Below are 15,485 nucleotides of genomic sequence, written 5' to 3' on the forward strand. Positions count from 1 at the left end.
GGACCAATTTCTTCTTTTTATTTTAGCTACCATTAAACATGTCACAAACCTGAGAATGATGCTCTGGCTGCTTTGTGAAATAACAAGCAATTGTCACACATACAAAGGCTGCTTCCGCCTTCTATTATTGTTACTGTTTTAGGAGTCACATTGAATGATAGTCAGAAAACATAAATGAACTTCAAACACAATAAACAACTTGAAAATGAGAAATAAATGGGACAAATGCTCTGAAGTAAATAATGAGTCTCTGTAAGACTAACATTTGATTGCATGGCTGACTGAGCACAGGCAGAAACATTTCCTAGTACATAGGAAAAGAATTTTGGATTTTTATTTTCTACAATTTACTACTTATTTTATTGAATAAACTTCCCAACAGTGATTTCATACCAAATTCTTTGATTGGGATTGCATTTATACTTCTAACTCATAATCAATCACTTCTCCATTTAATTCATCAATGATACTTAAAGTATGAAACCAGGAATGTGGGTACTGATGAAAAGAGAGCTGTAACAGAAAAAAAAGCTACAGGCTTGAAAGAAAAGCATTACTGCATGCCTGTCATTGGGCTTTCCCATATAAATAGAGGAGGGCAGACACCAAGGTGACAAACATTCAACAAAATAGACACAAGGCTCCCATAACATCACACAATGCACTTCATATCGTTTTAATTTGCTAGAGACGGAATATTTGTTTAGATGGAATATTCAGGAATTCATTTTTCTCTTAATTCCTGCCAACTGCCACCAGTAAGATAAAACTCAAGCTTTAAGCAAGGTTATACTTCTGAAAGTTGTGCACAGAGATAACAAGCAACCCTGTGACTAAGTGTAACCTCCCCCACTCTGTCTACTCTAGGAGCTAGCACAATGGAGATGCCTACCATGGACACCAGCACAGCCAATAGCACCGTCGCACCTGAGAACGGCACCCAGTGCAGCAGAGACTACAAGATAACCCAGGTTCTCTTCCCGGTGCTCTATACCGTCCTGTTTTTTGCCGGACTCATCACAAACAGCTTGGCGATGAGGATTTTCTTTCAGATCCGCAGTAAATCCAACTTCATTATTTTTCTTAAGAACACAGTCATCTCTGACCTTCTCATGATTCTAACTTTTCCATTCAAAATTCTTAGTGACGCCAAACTGGGAGCCGGGCCTCTGAGAACCTTGGTGTGCCAAGTTACCTCAGTCACATTTTATTTTACAATGTATATCAGTATATCATTCCTCGGTTTGATAACCATTGACCGCTACCTGAAGACCACCAGGCCATTCAAAACTTCCAACTCCAACAGTCTCTTGGGTGCAAAGATTCTTTCTGTTGTCATCTGGGCCTTCATGTTCTTACTCTCATTGCCTAACATGATTCTCACGAACAGGCGGCCAAAAGATAAGAACATCAAGAAGTGTTCTTTCTTAAAGTCAGAGTTTGGTCTGGTCTGGCATGAAATAGTCAATTACATCTGTCAAGTCATTTTCTGGATTAATTTCTTGATTGTCATTGTTTGTTACAGTCTCATTACGAAAGAACTCTACAGGTCCTATGTAAGAACAAGAGGTGTAGGCAAAGCTCCCAAGAAAAGAGTGAATGTCAGAGTTTTTATCATCATTGCTGTGTTCTTCATCTGTTTTGTGCCTTTCCACTTTGCACGGATTCCCTACACTTTGAGCCAGACCCGGGCAGTCTTTGACTGCACTGCTGAAAACACTCTGTTCTATGTGAAGGAGAGCACCTTGTGGCTGACGTCCTTGAACGCCTGCCTTGATCCATTCATCTATTTCTTTCTTTGCAAGTCTTTCAGAAATTCCTTGAAAAGTATGCTGAGGTGCTCTAATGCTATGTCACACTCTGGGGAAAACAAGAAGAAAGGACAGGAAGGTAGTGACCCAAGTGAGGAGACCCCAATGTGAAACATGACCCCAGGGGCTGTTTCAGTCTGTGGCATTCACACTCCTCTAAGGAAATCACCATACAAAAATACTAACATTACCTTAAAGGAAACTGAGCTAATGACTCTTTAAATAAGCAATAACTAGGGAAATAATCATCTACTTTCGCACACACACACATGAATGTATATGTACATATGTATGTATGTATATATATATGTTTATATATGTACTTATACATGTGTATGCCATCTTAAAATATAAGGGAAAAATTCTAATCTTCAGGAATATAGTAAAATAAACTGCATCCTATTGCTACACTGAAAGCAAACCCACAAAGAATTAGTGATTTACTTAGTTTCTGCAAAATGATCAACAATGAAATGCAATATCCACTGTCATTTTAAAAGGCATTACCAATCAGTATTATTTTGGTAATAAGTGAAAATTTATGTTCGATCTGATACATCAAGCACAGTAACTATGGACTTCTCATTTATGGTAACAAAGACAAGAACAACCCCATGGACACTTAAACCAAATGAAATGACATTGTGGATGAGGCCTGAATTAGTATAAATGCTCATCAAGAGGGGAGAGGTTTAAAGATGTATCTTTCCATAAATAACAGACATCGTGAATAAAACCATTAACTTAAGGAATGTAAACTTTCATAACATTCTAATATTTAAAAAAATATATTACTACTTCCTTAACACTAGAGAAGCAATTTCACTAAGACTCTGAGTTGACTCGGTACAGCGCCATCATTGGCATTTACCTTTGTTAATCGGCTTTGGAAACGCCTGCTGCTTGAATGAAAAAACCACTTCTTAGTAAGAAAAGTGAGTAACTATAATTACCAGAATGCATCTCACACCTACCAATAAGAAAGCGATTGAACTGTCTGACATTACCTGTTTGTAATCAGGTGTATAATATTAAAGATTGCATTTATTCTGTACTGTTTTGTTGGAATTTATTGGTTCAAAAGTTTAGCGACAATGGCTCAACCTTCCTCTCCTACAAAAATCAGCAAATGTGTTTGGGAACTGCGGCCAGCACAGCTCTTTTCTGTATTATTCTTCAGTCTCTTTAGGAAATCTCATCACAACTTCAAGTCCTCACATAATTATAAAAGGGATGAGATGTGGAGTCAGATAGCATGTATCTCATAGTTGCTATTTTATTTTTTATTAGTAATCATCACAGAACTGGTATATATTTATTGGGTATGGTGTGACACTTCAGTTTATGCATATAGGCAATAATGTCCAAATTAGGACCATATTTAATAGCTTTAATATAAACAAAATATCTAATGTGTGGAAGTTCAAATCATTTGTCTCAATTATTAATGCTCCTTAGAGGTGATTCTCCAACAGAAGATGGTACAGATTAAGAGCATCTAAATATCATTGAAGTAAATAGAAAGGGTATACTACAGACAAGGCTGTTGAACTTCAATAATATTTTCCAAACCAACCCAACTTCTTCTCAAGTTACATTGTGGTGCTAAGCTAAAGACCTGTAATTCATAGTGTGGTAACTGCTCCATTCCCACATTGGCCCTGCTACAGTGTGAACCAGACTGGAGATGGAGGCAGAGACTGTGAAAAATGAGCACATGCAGGCAGAGGACGCAGAGAGAGAGAGAGAGAGAGAGAGAGAGAGAGAGAGAGAGAGAGAGAGAGAGAGAGAGAGAGAGAGAGAGAGAGAGAGAGCGCTTTTGCTTAGTAAGGCATGGGATCCAGCTTGATCTCCAGCACTGTAATCAGACAAGGGCAAAGCCTGTGTAACAGACTGCAGAAGACACAGCCATGTCTGCCACAGTACTCCAGTCTCCCACTAGAACACCCTTTCTGGTTTTATAAGAGCCACCAGAATGTGGGTTAACAGAGGAGAATCTCGCGGTCAACCCTCTCCATCAAACTTTATTTTGCGTGCAAGACAAACGAAGGGCAGAAGCACCCCCCAAACTGTCCAAGGGCAGAACAGGGAGTGTACGAAAGCTCTTCCTCAGGGTTCTACAAGTTCAGTGTGAACATGAAGAGGAACTGCAGGGAAGAGACTACCTGAACAATCCTTTTGTGCCTAGCCAAATTCACTGGGCTATTTTTCTACAAAAGACAGACAAATAACGCTGTTAGGATTATGACATTTTAACAAAAAGAAAAAAAAAAACCCTGAAGGATATTTGAAATTACCTATGCTTTAGAGTCCTGAAATTTTATATTAAGCCCTAAGTCACACTGTTGGGTCTCTTTACTGAAAGGGTTAGGCACACATCAGTGAACCCATTTAAGAGAGTCTGAGAGCCAGGTGTGGCTTATGCCTAGAACCACAACTCCAGTGGGTAAAACAGAGGATCATTTCAAGTTTAAGAACAGTCTGGTTTACATAGCCAGTTGCAGGTCAGCCAGGGATAGAAAGAAAAGACCTTGTCTCAAAGTAGAATGAACTCTCCAAAGTCAACAGTCTAAAATGTCAGTATTATCAAATGTCTGACTACACAGACCATGTCACCTTCTCCAGCTGCAAATACTTCGACATTTATAAACATCACATCTCCAGTTAATTTTTTAAAGTGAAACCAGATTTGGTATATGTGAATAGTTGAAAAGATGAGCCCATGCAATGTAGTCCCGTCCCATAGCTCAGTGGCTTAGCAGGCCTGAGGATGCTAGTGGTTTCTCACAGAAAGCATTTGAAGCAGGCCTTCCAAATCACAGGTCCTGCTTATGGATCCCAGCTCGCCACCTGTTTATGAGAAGTCTGTGGTCTAAAAATGTTTTTTAAGTATATATTTTAAGAATAAATTCCATGTCACATGGAATGTGTAGGAAATTAAAATTCCAGTGTCCACAGTGAGGCTCCCTAACAGCACAGCCACACTGTGCAAGCTATATAGCTAAGATATTCATGCCACAATGATAGAGACGGGGTGTGGGAAGAAAGACCACAGCATAAATCACAAAAAAAAAAAACCTTTGCCCTTAAAAAATAGAATCTGCCAACTCTTGAACAGAGACAAAACCCTCTTGCCATAATCAAGTATTCCATAGTTTGTGGGCAATGACCACAGTGGCATTAGAGTTGCCAGTGGGAACCGAAGATGTGGAAATACAATTGTAATTGTAATCAGAATCACTAAGAAATGGATAGATTTTTGCAAAATGGGGAGGACATTAGAAGGTAGCTTCTAGAAGGAAAGAAAATGCACGATATGAAAATAAAAGGAAAATGTCTTTATAATATAAATCTATGCTTATATGACATGGTAAATTTTACTTATAATTTTTTAATTGACTTAAAGTATTTTTGTATGAATTAGAGAATGAGGCTGTTCCCACCAGCTGCCGAGCAGGTGAGTGACCCACCTGCCAACTGGACTGCTACCACCCACTGGATTCTGTTCTTCCAAGACCCACTCTGCTGCCCAATCCTACCCACCTTAACATCCTCCCCATGGCCAGCCCATTCCCACAATTCCAGCAGACACAATAGGCCCACATCAGTCAGAAGAACAGCAGCCCCTCCACTGGGCTCCATATTCCGTTCTACAACTCTGGAAGAAGACTTCATCTTTACAGGAGGCCAGGCTGGATCTAGGCACCCAAGGCCCCACAAACATCAGCAGAGATACTGAACCTGAACAGTAGCCGAATCCTTGGCTACTTAGGTCAGAAGACAAGAGGGAACAGAAAGCAAAAAAACAAAACACCCGTGCAACAAAGACAAATGCAGGAATCAATACCTAGACCTGTAATCACCCCAAATCCAGATGCCTAAAGACCAGTGTAAGAACACAATCAACAACAGAAAGGACAATATGGAACCACCAAAACCCAGTGACCACAGGACAGCAAGACCTGAGCATTCCAATGCAGCTAAAGCACAAGAAAACAACCTTAAAAATAACTTTATGAAAATGATAGATACCCATAAAGAGTAAATGAAAACCACCTTTAAAGGAATCAAGGAAAAGCCAAAAGATCAGAAGAAATCAATAAATCCTTTAGAGAATTTCAAGAAATCCAAGAAAATCCAACAGGTGAAGAAAATGGGTCAAGACCTGAAAATTGAAACTGAAGTAATAAGGAAAACACAAACTGAGGGAATTCTAGAACTGAAGTCTGGGGAAGCAAATAGGAACTACAGATGCAAGCATCACCCACAGGATAAAAGAGATGGAACAGAGAATCTCAGGGGTTGAAGATATGAGAGAAAAAATAAATTCACTGATGAAAGAAAATATTAAATCTAAAAGATTCCTAACACAAAACATCCAGAATATGGGGGACACCATAAGACGACCAAACCTAAGAATAATAAGAATAGAAAGAGAAGAATCCTAAGGCACAGAAATATAGTCCACGAAATCATAAAAAAGAATTTTCCCAAGCTAAAGAAAGACATGCCTATACAGGTACAAGAATCCCGCAGAACACCAAATAGACCAGACCAGAACAAAAGCCCCGTCACCACATAACAAGCATTAAAAACACGAAGAAAAAATATTAAAAGCTGCAAAGGAAAAGGCCAAGTAATAGATAAAGGCAGACTCATCAGAATTATATCCAACTTCTCAATGGAGATTCTAAAAGCCAGAAGGGCCTGGCCAGGTGTCTTGCAGACACTAAGAGACCACTCATGCCAGTCCAGACTACTATACCCAGCAAAATTTTCAATCATTGTGGATGGAGAAAAGATATTTCATGACAAAGCTACATACCAAAGTTAAATCAAGACCAGATAAACAATTTAAATAGACATTTAACTGCTAAGGGATAGAAGTAGTAATTAAAAGTCTCCTAAGAAAAATAAATGAATAAACAAATAAACAAATAAAATAAATTCAGGGTCAGATGACTTCAGCACAGAATTTTACCAGAATTTCAAAGAAGCCCTAATACCAATACTCTTCAAGTTCTTCCACACAACAGAAACAGAAGGAACATTGCCAAATTCTTTTTGTGAGGCTGCAGATACCTTGATACCGAAACCACACAAAGACTCAGTAAAGAAAGAGAATTGCAGAGCAATTTCCCTCATGAACATTCATGTAAAAATACTCATTAAAATATTGAAAAACTGAATCCTAGTACACATTGAAAATATCATCCACCATGATCAGGTAGACTTCATGCCCAGAAATGCAGGAATGGTTCAACATATGAAAATCTGTCAATGTAATCAACCATTTAAACAGACTGAATGAAAAAAAGAAACATTATCATCTCATTAGATGCTGATAAAGCCTCTGACAAAATCCAACATCCCTTCATGATAAAAGTCTTGCAGAGATCAGGAATATAAGGAACATACCAAAATATAATAAAAGTAATATACAGCAAGTCAACAGCCAACATCAAATTAAATGCAGAGAAACTCAAAGCAATTTCACTAAGATCAGGAACAAGACAAGGCTGTCTACTCTCTCAATATCTATTCAATATAGTACTCTAAGTTCTAGCTAGACAACTAAAGGAGATCAAGGGATACAAATGGAAAAGGAAGAAGTCAAACTTTCGCTTTTTGCAGATGGTATGATAGTGTGCATAAGTGACCCCCCAAATTCTACCTGGGAGCTCCTACAGCTGATAAACACCTTCAGTGATACAGCAGGATACAAATTAACTAAAAAAATGTAGCTCTCTTACATACAAATGATAAACAGGCTGAGAAATAAATCAGGAAAGACATTCTTTACAACAGTCACAAATAATATAAAATCTCAGAATAACTCTAACCAAACAAGTGAAAGACCTGTATTAACAAGAACATTAAGTCTTTGAATAAAGAAATGGGAGATGATATCAGCAGGATCTAAATTATGCTTCTATGTTTATGTGGCAAGTGCTTTACCTACTGAGCCATCTCCTATGAATCTGAGTTTTCAAACATATGCTTTCTTTTATGATAGAAAACCTTGTAACTCAATAGTAAGCATTTCAAGTAATATGTAGATGCACTGCCTGTTTCTAGTTATCTGAAGAGAATCTAATGCTGCTTCTCATTTCCCAATAGTTCAGGACACCTGCTTATAAACTACAGCTTGTTTAACTAATTATCACTTTCAGTTGTGCTAATATGGAAAGTTTAAAATTATTTCACACAATCTAAGGAAAGCACCTGAGTATGTTTCAGATGAAATGAGAAGTCTCTTCTAGGAATACAGGCGTTTCCACTTCAACTTTCATTCCAAATGACAGCAAACACTTCAACTTTTCAAATCTTACATGGTACACGTTAGCTACCTCAACCTACCGTGACCCAGCTGAGAAATGCCCAAAGACTTAAAAAAAGGAAGTAATGGCAGACGATTCCCATTACACACCAAACTGCCCCAGCTCCTTCCTGACCATACCCATCGGACAACTGACATTTCCCACCTTAAACCCGAGTTTGCAGCAGACAGAACTACAAGTCCAGTTCAAGGATTTGCCTTTTTCCTGTATTAGTCAGTGACTCTTGGCACAAAGACTACATAATGGGGTAAAACCCTCCAGATTCATCCTGCTGGTTTCTCAGTGCCCAGCAGGAGGCATAAGGCAAGTTCTAAGCTCAAACCCTAGGGCTAGTGGTAGGTTTGCAGTAGTCCCTATTAACACAATTTTGGGGAACTGTTTAGTTTCTGCATTTTAGTTTTTCATCTCTAAAATGGGGCTAAGCTATACATGTTGTAAGGATTGTCATAATCATCTCTAATAGCATGGTTATTTTGATTTTATTAGTTTCGACTCTATTTCCTTAGAGCACACTAGAATTTTAATCTTTAGTTTATTCCCACTTGGCAGGCTCTTAAATTATGAAACTATTCATTGCATGTTTTTTAGTTCTTCCTTCCTGGTTTTCATGAACTAAGCCCACAGGATTCCAATCTTCTTTTTAGTTGACTTAACAAGCTTGCAAAACATCTCCCACGACTGGCATCATTCTAAGTATGTGGCAGACACACCTTCATTTTTCCCCCTTAACTTTATAAAGAAGATGCTGTTGTGCATTTACAACATAAAGAGAAGGCAAGCATTTCAGAGCGAGAGTAAATAACTTCCCAAAGGACCAGAAAAGTAACAGATGGACAAAGACCTGAACCTAAGCCCTCTAGATTTGAGACGGCGCTGCTGCAACGCTCTAGGGAGCAGCCCTCAGATGCAGCCTTCAAAAGGGAAAACCTTTTCCAACAGACTTTAGCATTGCTGGGAGGATCAGCTAATCTACTGAGCAAGATAAGGACTTTGAAACTCTCATTTAAAAAGAACCAGTGTTAGGGCCAGGAAGATGGCTCAGCTAGTGAAAACCATCCTTGACAATACAGGGTTCCATCCACTGAACCTACATGTTGAAAAGAGAGAAGTGACTCTCTGAAGGAACAACACACACACGCACATGTGCAAAGACACACACAATAAATATGTATTTCACAAACAAAAGAATGTACCTTTGTGACCCTAGAAATGGACACTGCTGGTCAGTTCCTCTTTTCAAATTTTCCCACATTTGGCATTTTGAAATTTGACCAAAATAGGATTTCCAGTTCTCATATTATGAAATTATCCTGTACAGAATTTCCCGTGTTTCAAGTGAACCCTTCCAGCCCTTCATTTTTATTTAGGATTGTAGGCTATAGAGAAATTAAAAATTAGCTATGTAGGCTAAAAATATTATAGCTTAAAACTTATTTTGCTAGGTTTTTATCTTCAAGTTATGGTCCATTACATCAGAGAAATCCTAACATATTTCAGTCAAACAGAAATCTTTTTAAAGTGTGCCACCCATTCTGTAGAGTAACCAAAGTTCCCAAGCATCACAGAGCATTCCATTTTAAAACGTTCAAGTGTGGAATCTATGTATTCAAGATCTTAAACCCAGTCAACTAGAATTTTCTAGTCAATCAAACACTGTAGACAGTTCAACTCTACAGTAAACATGTAGCAAGAAACATGAAGTGAAACTTGCCATAGATAGCCACACCGCCCCGCTAAGATCACCTAATTTCCTCTTGCCCTTCATCTGTCTGGGAGGGAAGCACACCACCACACACAGTAACTTTCTCTACACTTCGTGAGATTCGAAGGAAACACTGGACAAATCTTCACCCAGCACTGATTCACAAAATTCTTTAAGTCTCAGGAATGCAGGTGGTTTCCTAAAATGATTTTCTAAAAGTGGCATACAGCATCGTCACTCAAACTGACAATTCAGGAAGCCAAAGAAATGAGTGACTGACATTCTCAGTTTTTTTTTTTTCTAACGTGCTCCGCGCTAGGCCACCCAGCCGCCTCCCCAATACTCCTATGAAGTCGATGATGTCTTCACAGTTGTTACATGTGGAAATGAGACGCACAGATCTTAAAACATTTGTTTAGACTAAATACTAAAAAATAGATAGATCCAGGGATAGCAGCTCCCACTTCTTAGGAAAGGTGGCACATTATGCTCCAGAGACCTGGGGATCTAAAGACAAATGGCAAAGTATGCAGAAAGAAAAAGGCTGTGCCTCAACACAGAAACTTCTTCCAAGCACGGCCTGTAGGGTAAAGAAGGTAAGTGTCTGATTTTCAAATCAAGAATCATCCTTTTTCTTGGTTGCAGTTTGGTACTATATTCTCCATCATCTAAACTCCTGTTACTACAGATGAGGTACTCAAAAAGATCACTTAACATGAATAACAAAAAAGTAAATAAAGTTTGAGATTGAAGAATCAGCTCGGCAGTTAAAAGCATGTTCCCGGCACCCACTTCGGGTGGCTCAATCGCCTGTGACTCCAGCTCCAGAAGATCTAACGCCTCTAGTCTCTGTGTGCACCTGCAAGCATATGCATCCCCCGTACATATAATTAAACCTAATAAAATATCCCACATGTTAGGGATGTGGCTGAGTGACGGCATGCCTGCTGAGCCAATTAAAGCGCTGGGTTCAGTCCTTAGCACACACAAACCAGTAACTACTACTGGCCAATGCTAAAGATAAAGAGGTTCTAGAAAACATGGGTATTACAGAAGCCCACAAGGGAAAATGAGGAAGGAAAGCCAGTATAAGAAAGCAGAAGCTTTACTCCACAAGCTATTCACGGGTCGAGCTAATGACTGTCACAATACATACAGCCGAGTATCTTCCCAAACAAAGGTCAGTCTCAATTTCTCTTATGAATGTGCTTGATGTAAAGGGTGGAATGTCGCTAAATTATTATTTGAAAATCTAAATATAATATTCTATAGACTACAAGAATAAGACACTAAGTAATATATGACAACCTACCCTGTCTCTTATGTCCTAAATTGGGTACCGTTATTGCCATGTAATGAGTAGTGCTTACTGTTTGGATTTCAGGAGGGTATAAATTAATGGGGCTTTTAAAGGAACAGAGATGAGATATATGCTCAAAGCCAGGAATCAGATCTGCTGAATGTGTTAAATAATGCACTTCGCTTTTTTACAAAAAGTAGTTTTTGCCAAGTCACGAGGGCTCTTTTTGTTTGTTTGTGTGCATGTTCATTTGTAATAGCAGATGCTCGAGACAGCCAACGCCACTGCGATGCAGGGCTTCAACAAGTCCGAGCGGTGCCCCAGAGATACTCGGATGACACAGCTGGTGTTCCCGGCCCTTTACACTGTGGTGTTCTTCAGTGGCCTCCTGCTGAACACCGTGGCCCTCTGGGTGTTCGTCCACATCCCCAGCAATTCTACGTTCATCGTCTACCTCAAAAACACCCTGGTGGCTGACCTGATCATGACACTAATGCTTCCTTTCAAGATTCTTTCTGACTCCCACCTTGGACCCTGGCAACTCAGAGGCTTTGTGTGCAATTTCTCTTCTGTGATCTTTTACGAGACCATGTATGTGGGGATCATCATGCTGGGCCTCATCGCCTTTGACAGATTCCTCAAGATCATCAGGCCTTTCGAGAAATGCTTTGCAAAACAACCTGCGTGTGCAAAATTAGTCTCCATTCTCGTCTGGCTCCTGATGTTCTTCATCTCCCTGCCAAACATGCTCTTGAACAGCAAGGAGGCGACTCCATCATCCGTGAAGAAGTGCGCATCTTTGAAGAGTCCTCTGGGGCTGGTGTGGCATCAAATGGTCAGTCACGCATGCCAGTTCATCTTCTGGACTGTGTTTATTCTGATGCTTCTGTTTTATGTGGTGATTACCAAAAAAGTATACAATTCCTACAGAAAGTTCACCGGTAAGGAGGACAGACACAAAAGGGTGGAGATGAAAGTATTTATTGTCATAGCCGTGTTCTTCGTCTGCTTTGCCCCATTCCATTTCGTCAGAGTTCCATACACCTACAGTCAAACTAGTAAGACCGATTGCCGGTTAGCAAACCAACTGTTTGTTGCTAAGGAAACAGCTCTCTTTTTGGCAGCAACGAACATTTGCATGGACCCATTAATATACATACTCTTATGTAAAAAGTTCACAGAAAAGGCACCGTGTATGAGGGGGAGAAGGATGGCGGTATCAAGCCAGGAACAACCCAGCAGTCATACAGACAACATCATCCTAGCCTGACAACATTCTCCCCCACATGGTAATTCTACTCCTGGCTTTGCTTCTATTTAAGGATGGGAATTAAAAAGATCATGTACTTGGAGATTTCATTTAAGCATTATAGGAAAAGTGGGGGGGGAGGACACAAACATTTTCTTACATTTTATTATCCTAGAATCTGGAAAAAATTATGCACATTTTAACCACACAGATAGATTTATGGATGGACCGAATTAACATTAAGAGGATGTTTTTATGAAAGCAAGTGGCCACTAGATGTCATCTTGTGAAGAGCATTCATGGACTATGGAAAAGATTAATGGGTAATAGGTGTGTCTAAAAAATCTTTCCTTCTAGTGACTATCCCACATTCTATCACACACATCCTTCCCAAAACATTCTGGTAACTTTTATCGCCTTCAGAGTGCTGATATTTGTGGCCATAATCTAATAAACATGTACTTCTAATGCCTGTGGCAGAAAGCCAAAAGCAGTAGCTGAAAGAGATTCAGTCTGAGGAAGCAAAGTGGGTGAAAATGATCCCACAGGAATCCCCAAAGACTTTTTTCCTTACAAGTGCAAAAGGCTCTGCCACATCTCAGCAGAGCACCAGAAGAGGCACGTGCTGCGGGCAAAGCCAGTACACAGTCACGTGCAGTCTGGGAGGGGGAAGGTGGTGTCATTCAGCAAAACCTTCCTGGGAAACAGAGTCTACACCCTTGACTGAAAACAATTACTTCTCCCATTGTTTGTCTATATACGTGGAGCCCCTGTTGCTAGTTTGCTGTAATTCTGGACCACATTTCCCAAAGACGGGGTTCTTAAAAACACAGACATGTCACAAATTTTTGGCATCTTCTGAAACGTGTCACCACACACACACACACAAAATGGGCTGCAGACAGCCCAGACAGATATACTAATCTTGGTGTTTATGTAAACAAGGGAACTGTTGGCCTGTGGATGGTAACAACTATGTGAGAAGGTTTTTCAAAGCCTGATTCATTTTATTTAGTCCCATATACTTCTCTGGATTTCTTTGTGCATTTAAAAAAAAGAAACGTATGTTTTTTTGTTGTAGTTTTGTTTCTTTGTTTTGTTTTTCAAGACAGGGTTTCTCTGCAGCTTTGGAGCCTATCCTGGATCTAGCTCTTGTAGACTAGGCTGGCTTCAAACTCAAGAGATCCGCCTGCCTCTGCCTCCCGAGTGCTGGGATTAAAGGCGTGCGCCACCACCGCCCAGTTATTTTTTTTTTTAATTATTTCTGGAATTGTGGATGCTGCTACTTGACTTGTCTAGAGAACATGAGGACTCTGCCTCTAACTGAGCTTGCCAGGTGTAGTCTTGGCTTCTCTCTTCACATGGTCTCAGAGGCCACAGAGGCAAGGGAATTTATTATAGCTTTGTTGACAGCATTTCCACTCTGTGACCTTTCCACTCTTGTTAACACGCCATGATTGTGTCCCCCTGACTCACCTTGTAAGTTCCCATGTATAGGTGAAACCCCAAATTGCTATTACTGTAATCTCAAAAGCCTAGACTACCACTAGTCTCAGCCCCAATCACTTCTTCAACTGTGCAGTATCTCTCCTGTATATCATAATGATTTGTGATAATTTGTTTAATTATGCATCTATTCCTTATATAGACTATGTATAGTTTATGGACAGAGAAAATTTCATCGTTCAATTAATAAATGTTTGCTAACACAAATCAAAAGGGGCATTTTTTTTTTTTTGAGACAGGCTCATACAATTTGCTCTGGTTGTCCTGGAACTCACAAAGATCTGCCTAGCTCTGCCTTCCAAGTAGAGTGCTGGAATTAACTGCATGTATCACCAGATCCAGCCCAAAGGGGCCTTATTATGATGCACTAGAAAAGAAAGAGGAAAGTCAACACCCACTCATTTATCACGAAAAGACTAGGCTTCCAGGGTACCTAGCACAGCTCAGCAGTAGAACCTTGTTTCCGGATATTTGATTGCACTGTGAAACGGGGGCAGGGCAGAGCCAGCAACAAGTTAACAGGAATTAGCCAGAGAGAGTTTGGAGGAGCCAGGAAGACAGAGTGATGCTCAGGAAGGAGGAGGGAGGGAGGGACTTGAAATTTTCTGATCTTTTTGGTTTAGAAAGGCTGGAGAGATGCTCTCTTGTGGGGTCTCCAGCCAAAAAGGAAGGTCAGTTGGTTGCTTCCCAGCCTCTCTGAGATAGCAGGTTTTCACCCCAATGTCTGACTCCCAGGTCTTTACTAGTGAACAGAACAATAGAGAGACTGTTAAATCTATATTTGGTGGCAGCAGCAGAGCCAGCACTGCTGGGACCGTAAATCCCACCAGGTCTTGGCCTGAGGTTCAGGGCGCTGGCTACAGCGCCACAGATGGTAGTTTAATAGTATATCCAGGTCCAGCCTCTAAGATGACAGACTAAAATAAAATAAAATAAAACCCAGAGCCCTAGCATTTAAAAGATTTCAGATTTGTTCTGCAGCACTGGGATGAAAAGGAAAGATTTGTAAATGAAAGCTTGGTCTTGAGTGTCCTACAGTCGCTCTTCCGTAGCGTGCACGCACAAGCCAAGGAAGGATGCCACCCACCTGGGCTACACTGGACCATGAATGAGGCAAGGAAAACTAAAGGGTTCAACACTCCAATTTTAAGACTACTGACAAAATGTTTTAGTTATCTATTATTGGGCAAGTCAAACCTGTCACTGAAGGATATTACAAATTCCCAAGCTCTCCTTTAGACTGATTCTCAGTCTCTCAAATAACACAGTGACATCATCACTATTGTTACACACGTCACTAAAGCATTAGCAGTCACAGGAGACTCACACTGTGTGGCACACAACTGCATCTGAGCCACGCTGTTAATAATAATGCTTACTAGGTAGCAAAACCTGCATAGTTTACCTCTGATAACAGTTTCAATCTCCTTGACATGGACTAACAACTAATATATACAATATGAAGAAGGGTATTTCCATATATAATTTCAATAGCAAATCAGTCTTTCACAAGTTCAAATACTTCATTCCATTATAAAAGCGGATTGCTCAGTCAAGCGCTGTGGCGTATGCCTGT

The 15,485-nt window shown here is 39.9% G+C and overlaps 3 protein-coding genes across 11 annotated transcripts in view; 2 read left to right on the top strand and 1 right to left on the bottom strand.

The window, feature by feature from the left end:
• P2ry12 (purinergic receptor P2Y12) overlaps positions 1-2,827 on the top strand; it is a 40,033-nt gene extending 37,206 nt beyond the window's left edge. Inside the window, exon 3 of the mRNA XM_057756838.1 lies at positions 868-2,827. Within this exon, the coding sequence (XP_057612821.1) occupies positions 879-1,922 (1,044 nt within the window). The 5' untranslated portion in view covers positions 868-878 and the 3' untranslated portion in view covers positions 1,923-2,827. The remainder of the gene's footprint in view (positions 1-867) is intronic.
• Med12l (mediator complex subunit 12L) overlaps positions 1-15,485 on the bottom strand; it is a 297,109-nt gene that overhangs the window by 70,892 nt on the left and 210,732 nt on the right. The gene's annotated exons all lie outside the window — the stretch shown is intronic.
• P2ry13 (purinergic receptor P2Y13) lies at positions 10,947-14,091 on the top strand. 2 transcript variants are annotated; one of them, XM_057756841.1, is made up of 2 exons: positions 10,947-11,034; positions 11,417-14,091. In XM_057756841.1, the coding sequence occupies exon 2, from the start codon at positions 11,417-11,419 to the stop codon at positions 12,422-12,424; it is 1,008 nt and encodes a 335-aa protein (XP_057612824.1). In that variant the 5' UTR covers positions 10,947-11,034; the 3' UTR covers positions 12,425-14,091. The 2 variants fall into 2 exon arrangements, with proteins under 2 accessions (XP_057612824.1, XP_057612826.1); XM_057756843.1 differs by having other exon boundaries at positions 10,951-11,034; positions 11,414-14,091.

This window comes from Chionomys nivalis, chromosome 24 (assembly GCF_950005125.1).
Source record: "Chionomys nivalis chromosome 24, mChiNiv1.1, whole genome shotgun sequence".
Taxonomy (NCBI): Eukaryota; Metazoa; Chordata; class Mammalia; order Rodentia; family Cricetidae; genus Chionomys; species Chionomys nivalis.

What these genes read in the sequence shown, in the direction of transcription:
- P2ry13 (XM_057756841.1), top strand. Translation starts at nt 11,417, where the DNA reads ATGCTCGAGACAGCCAACGCCACTGCGATGCAGGGCTTCAACAAGTCC.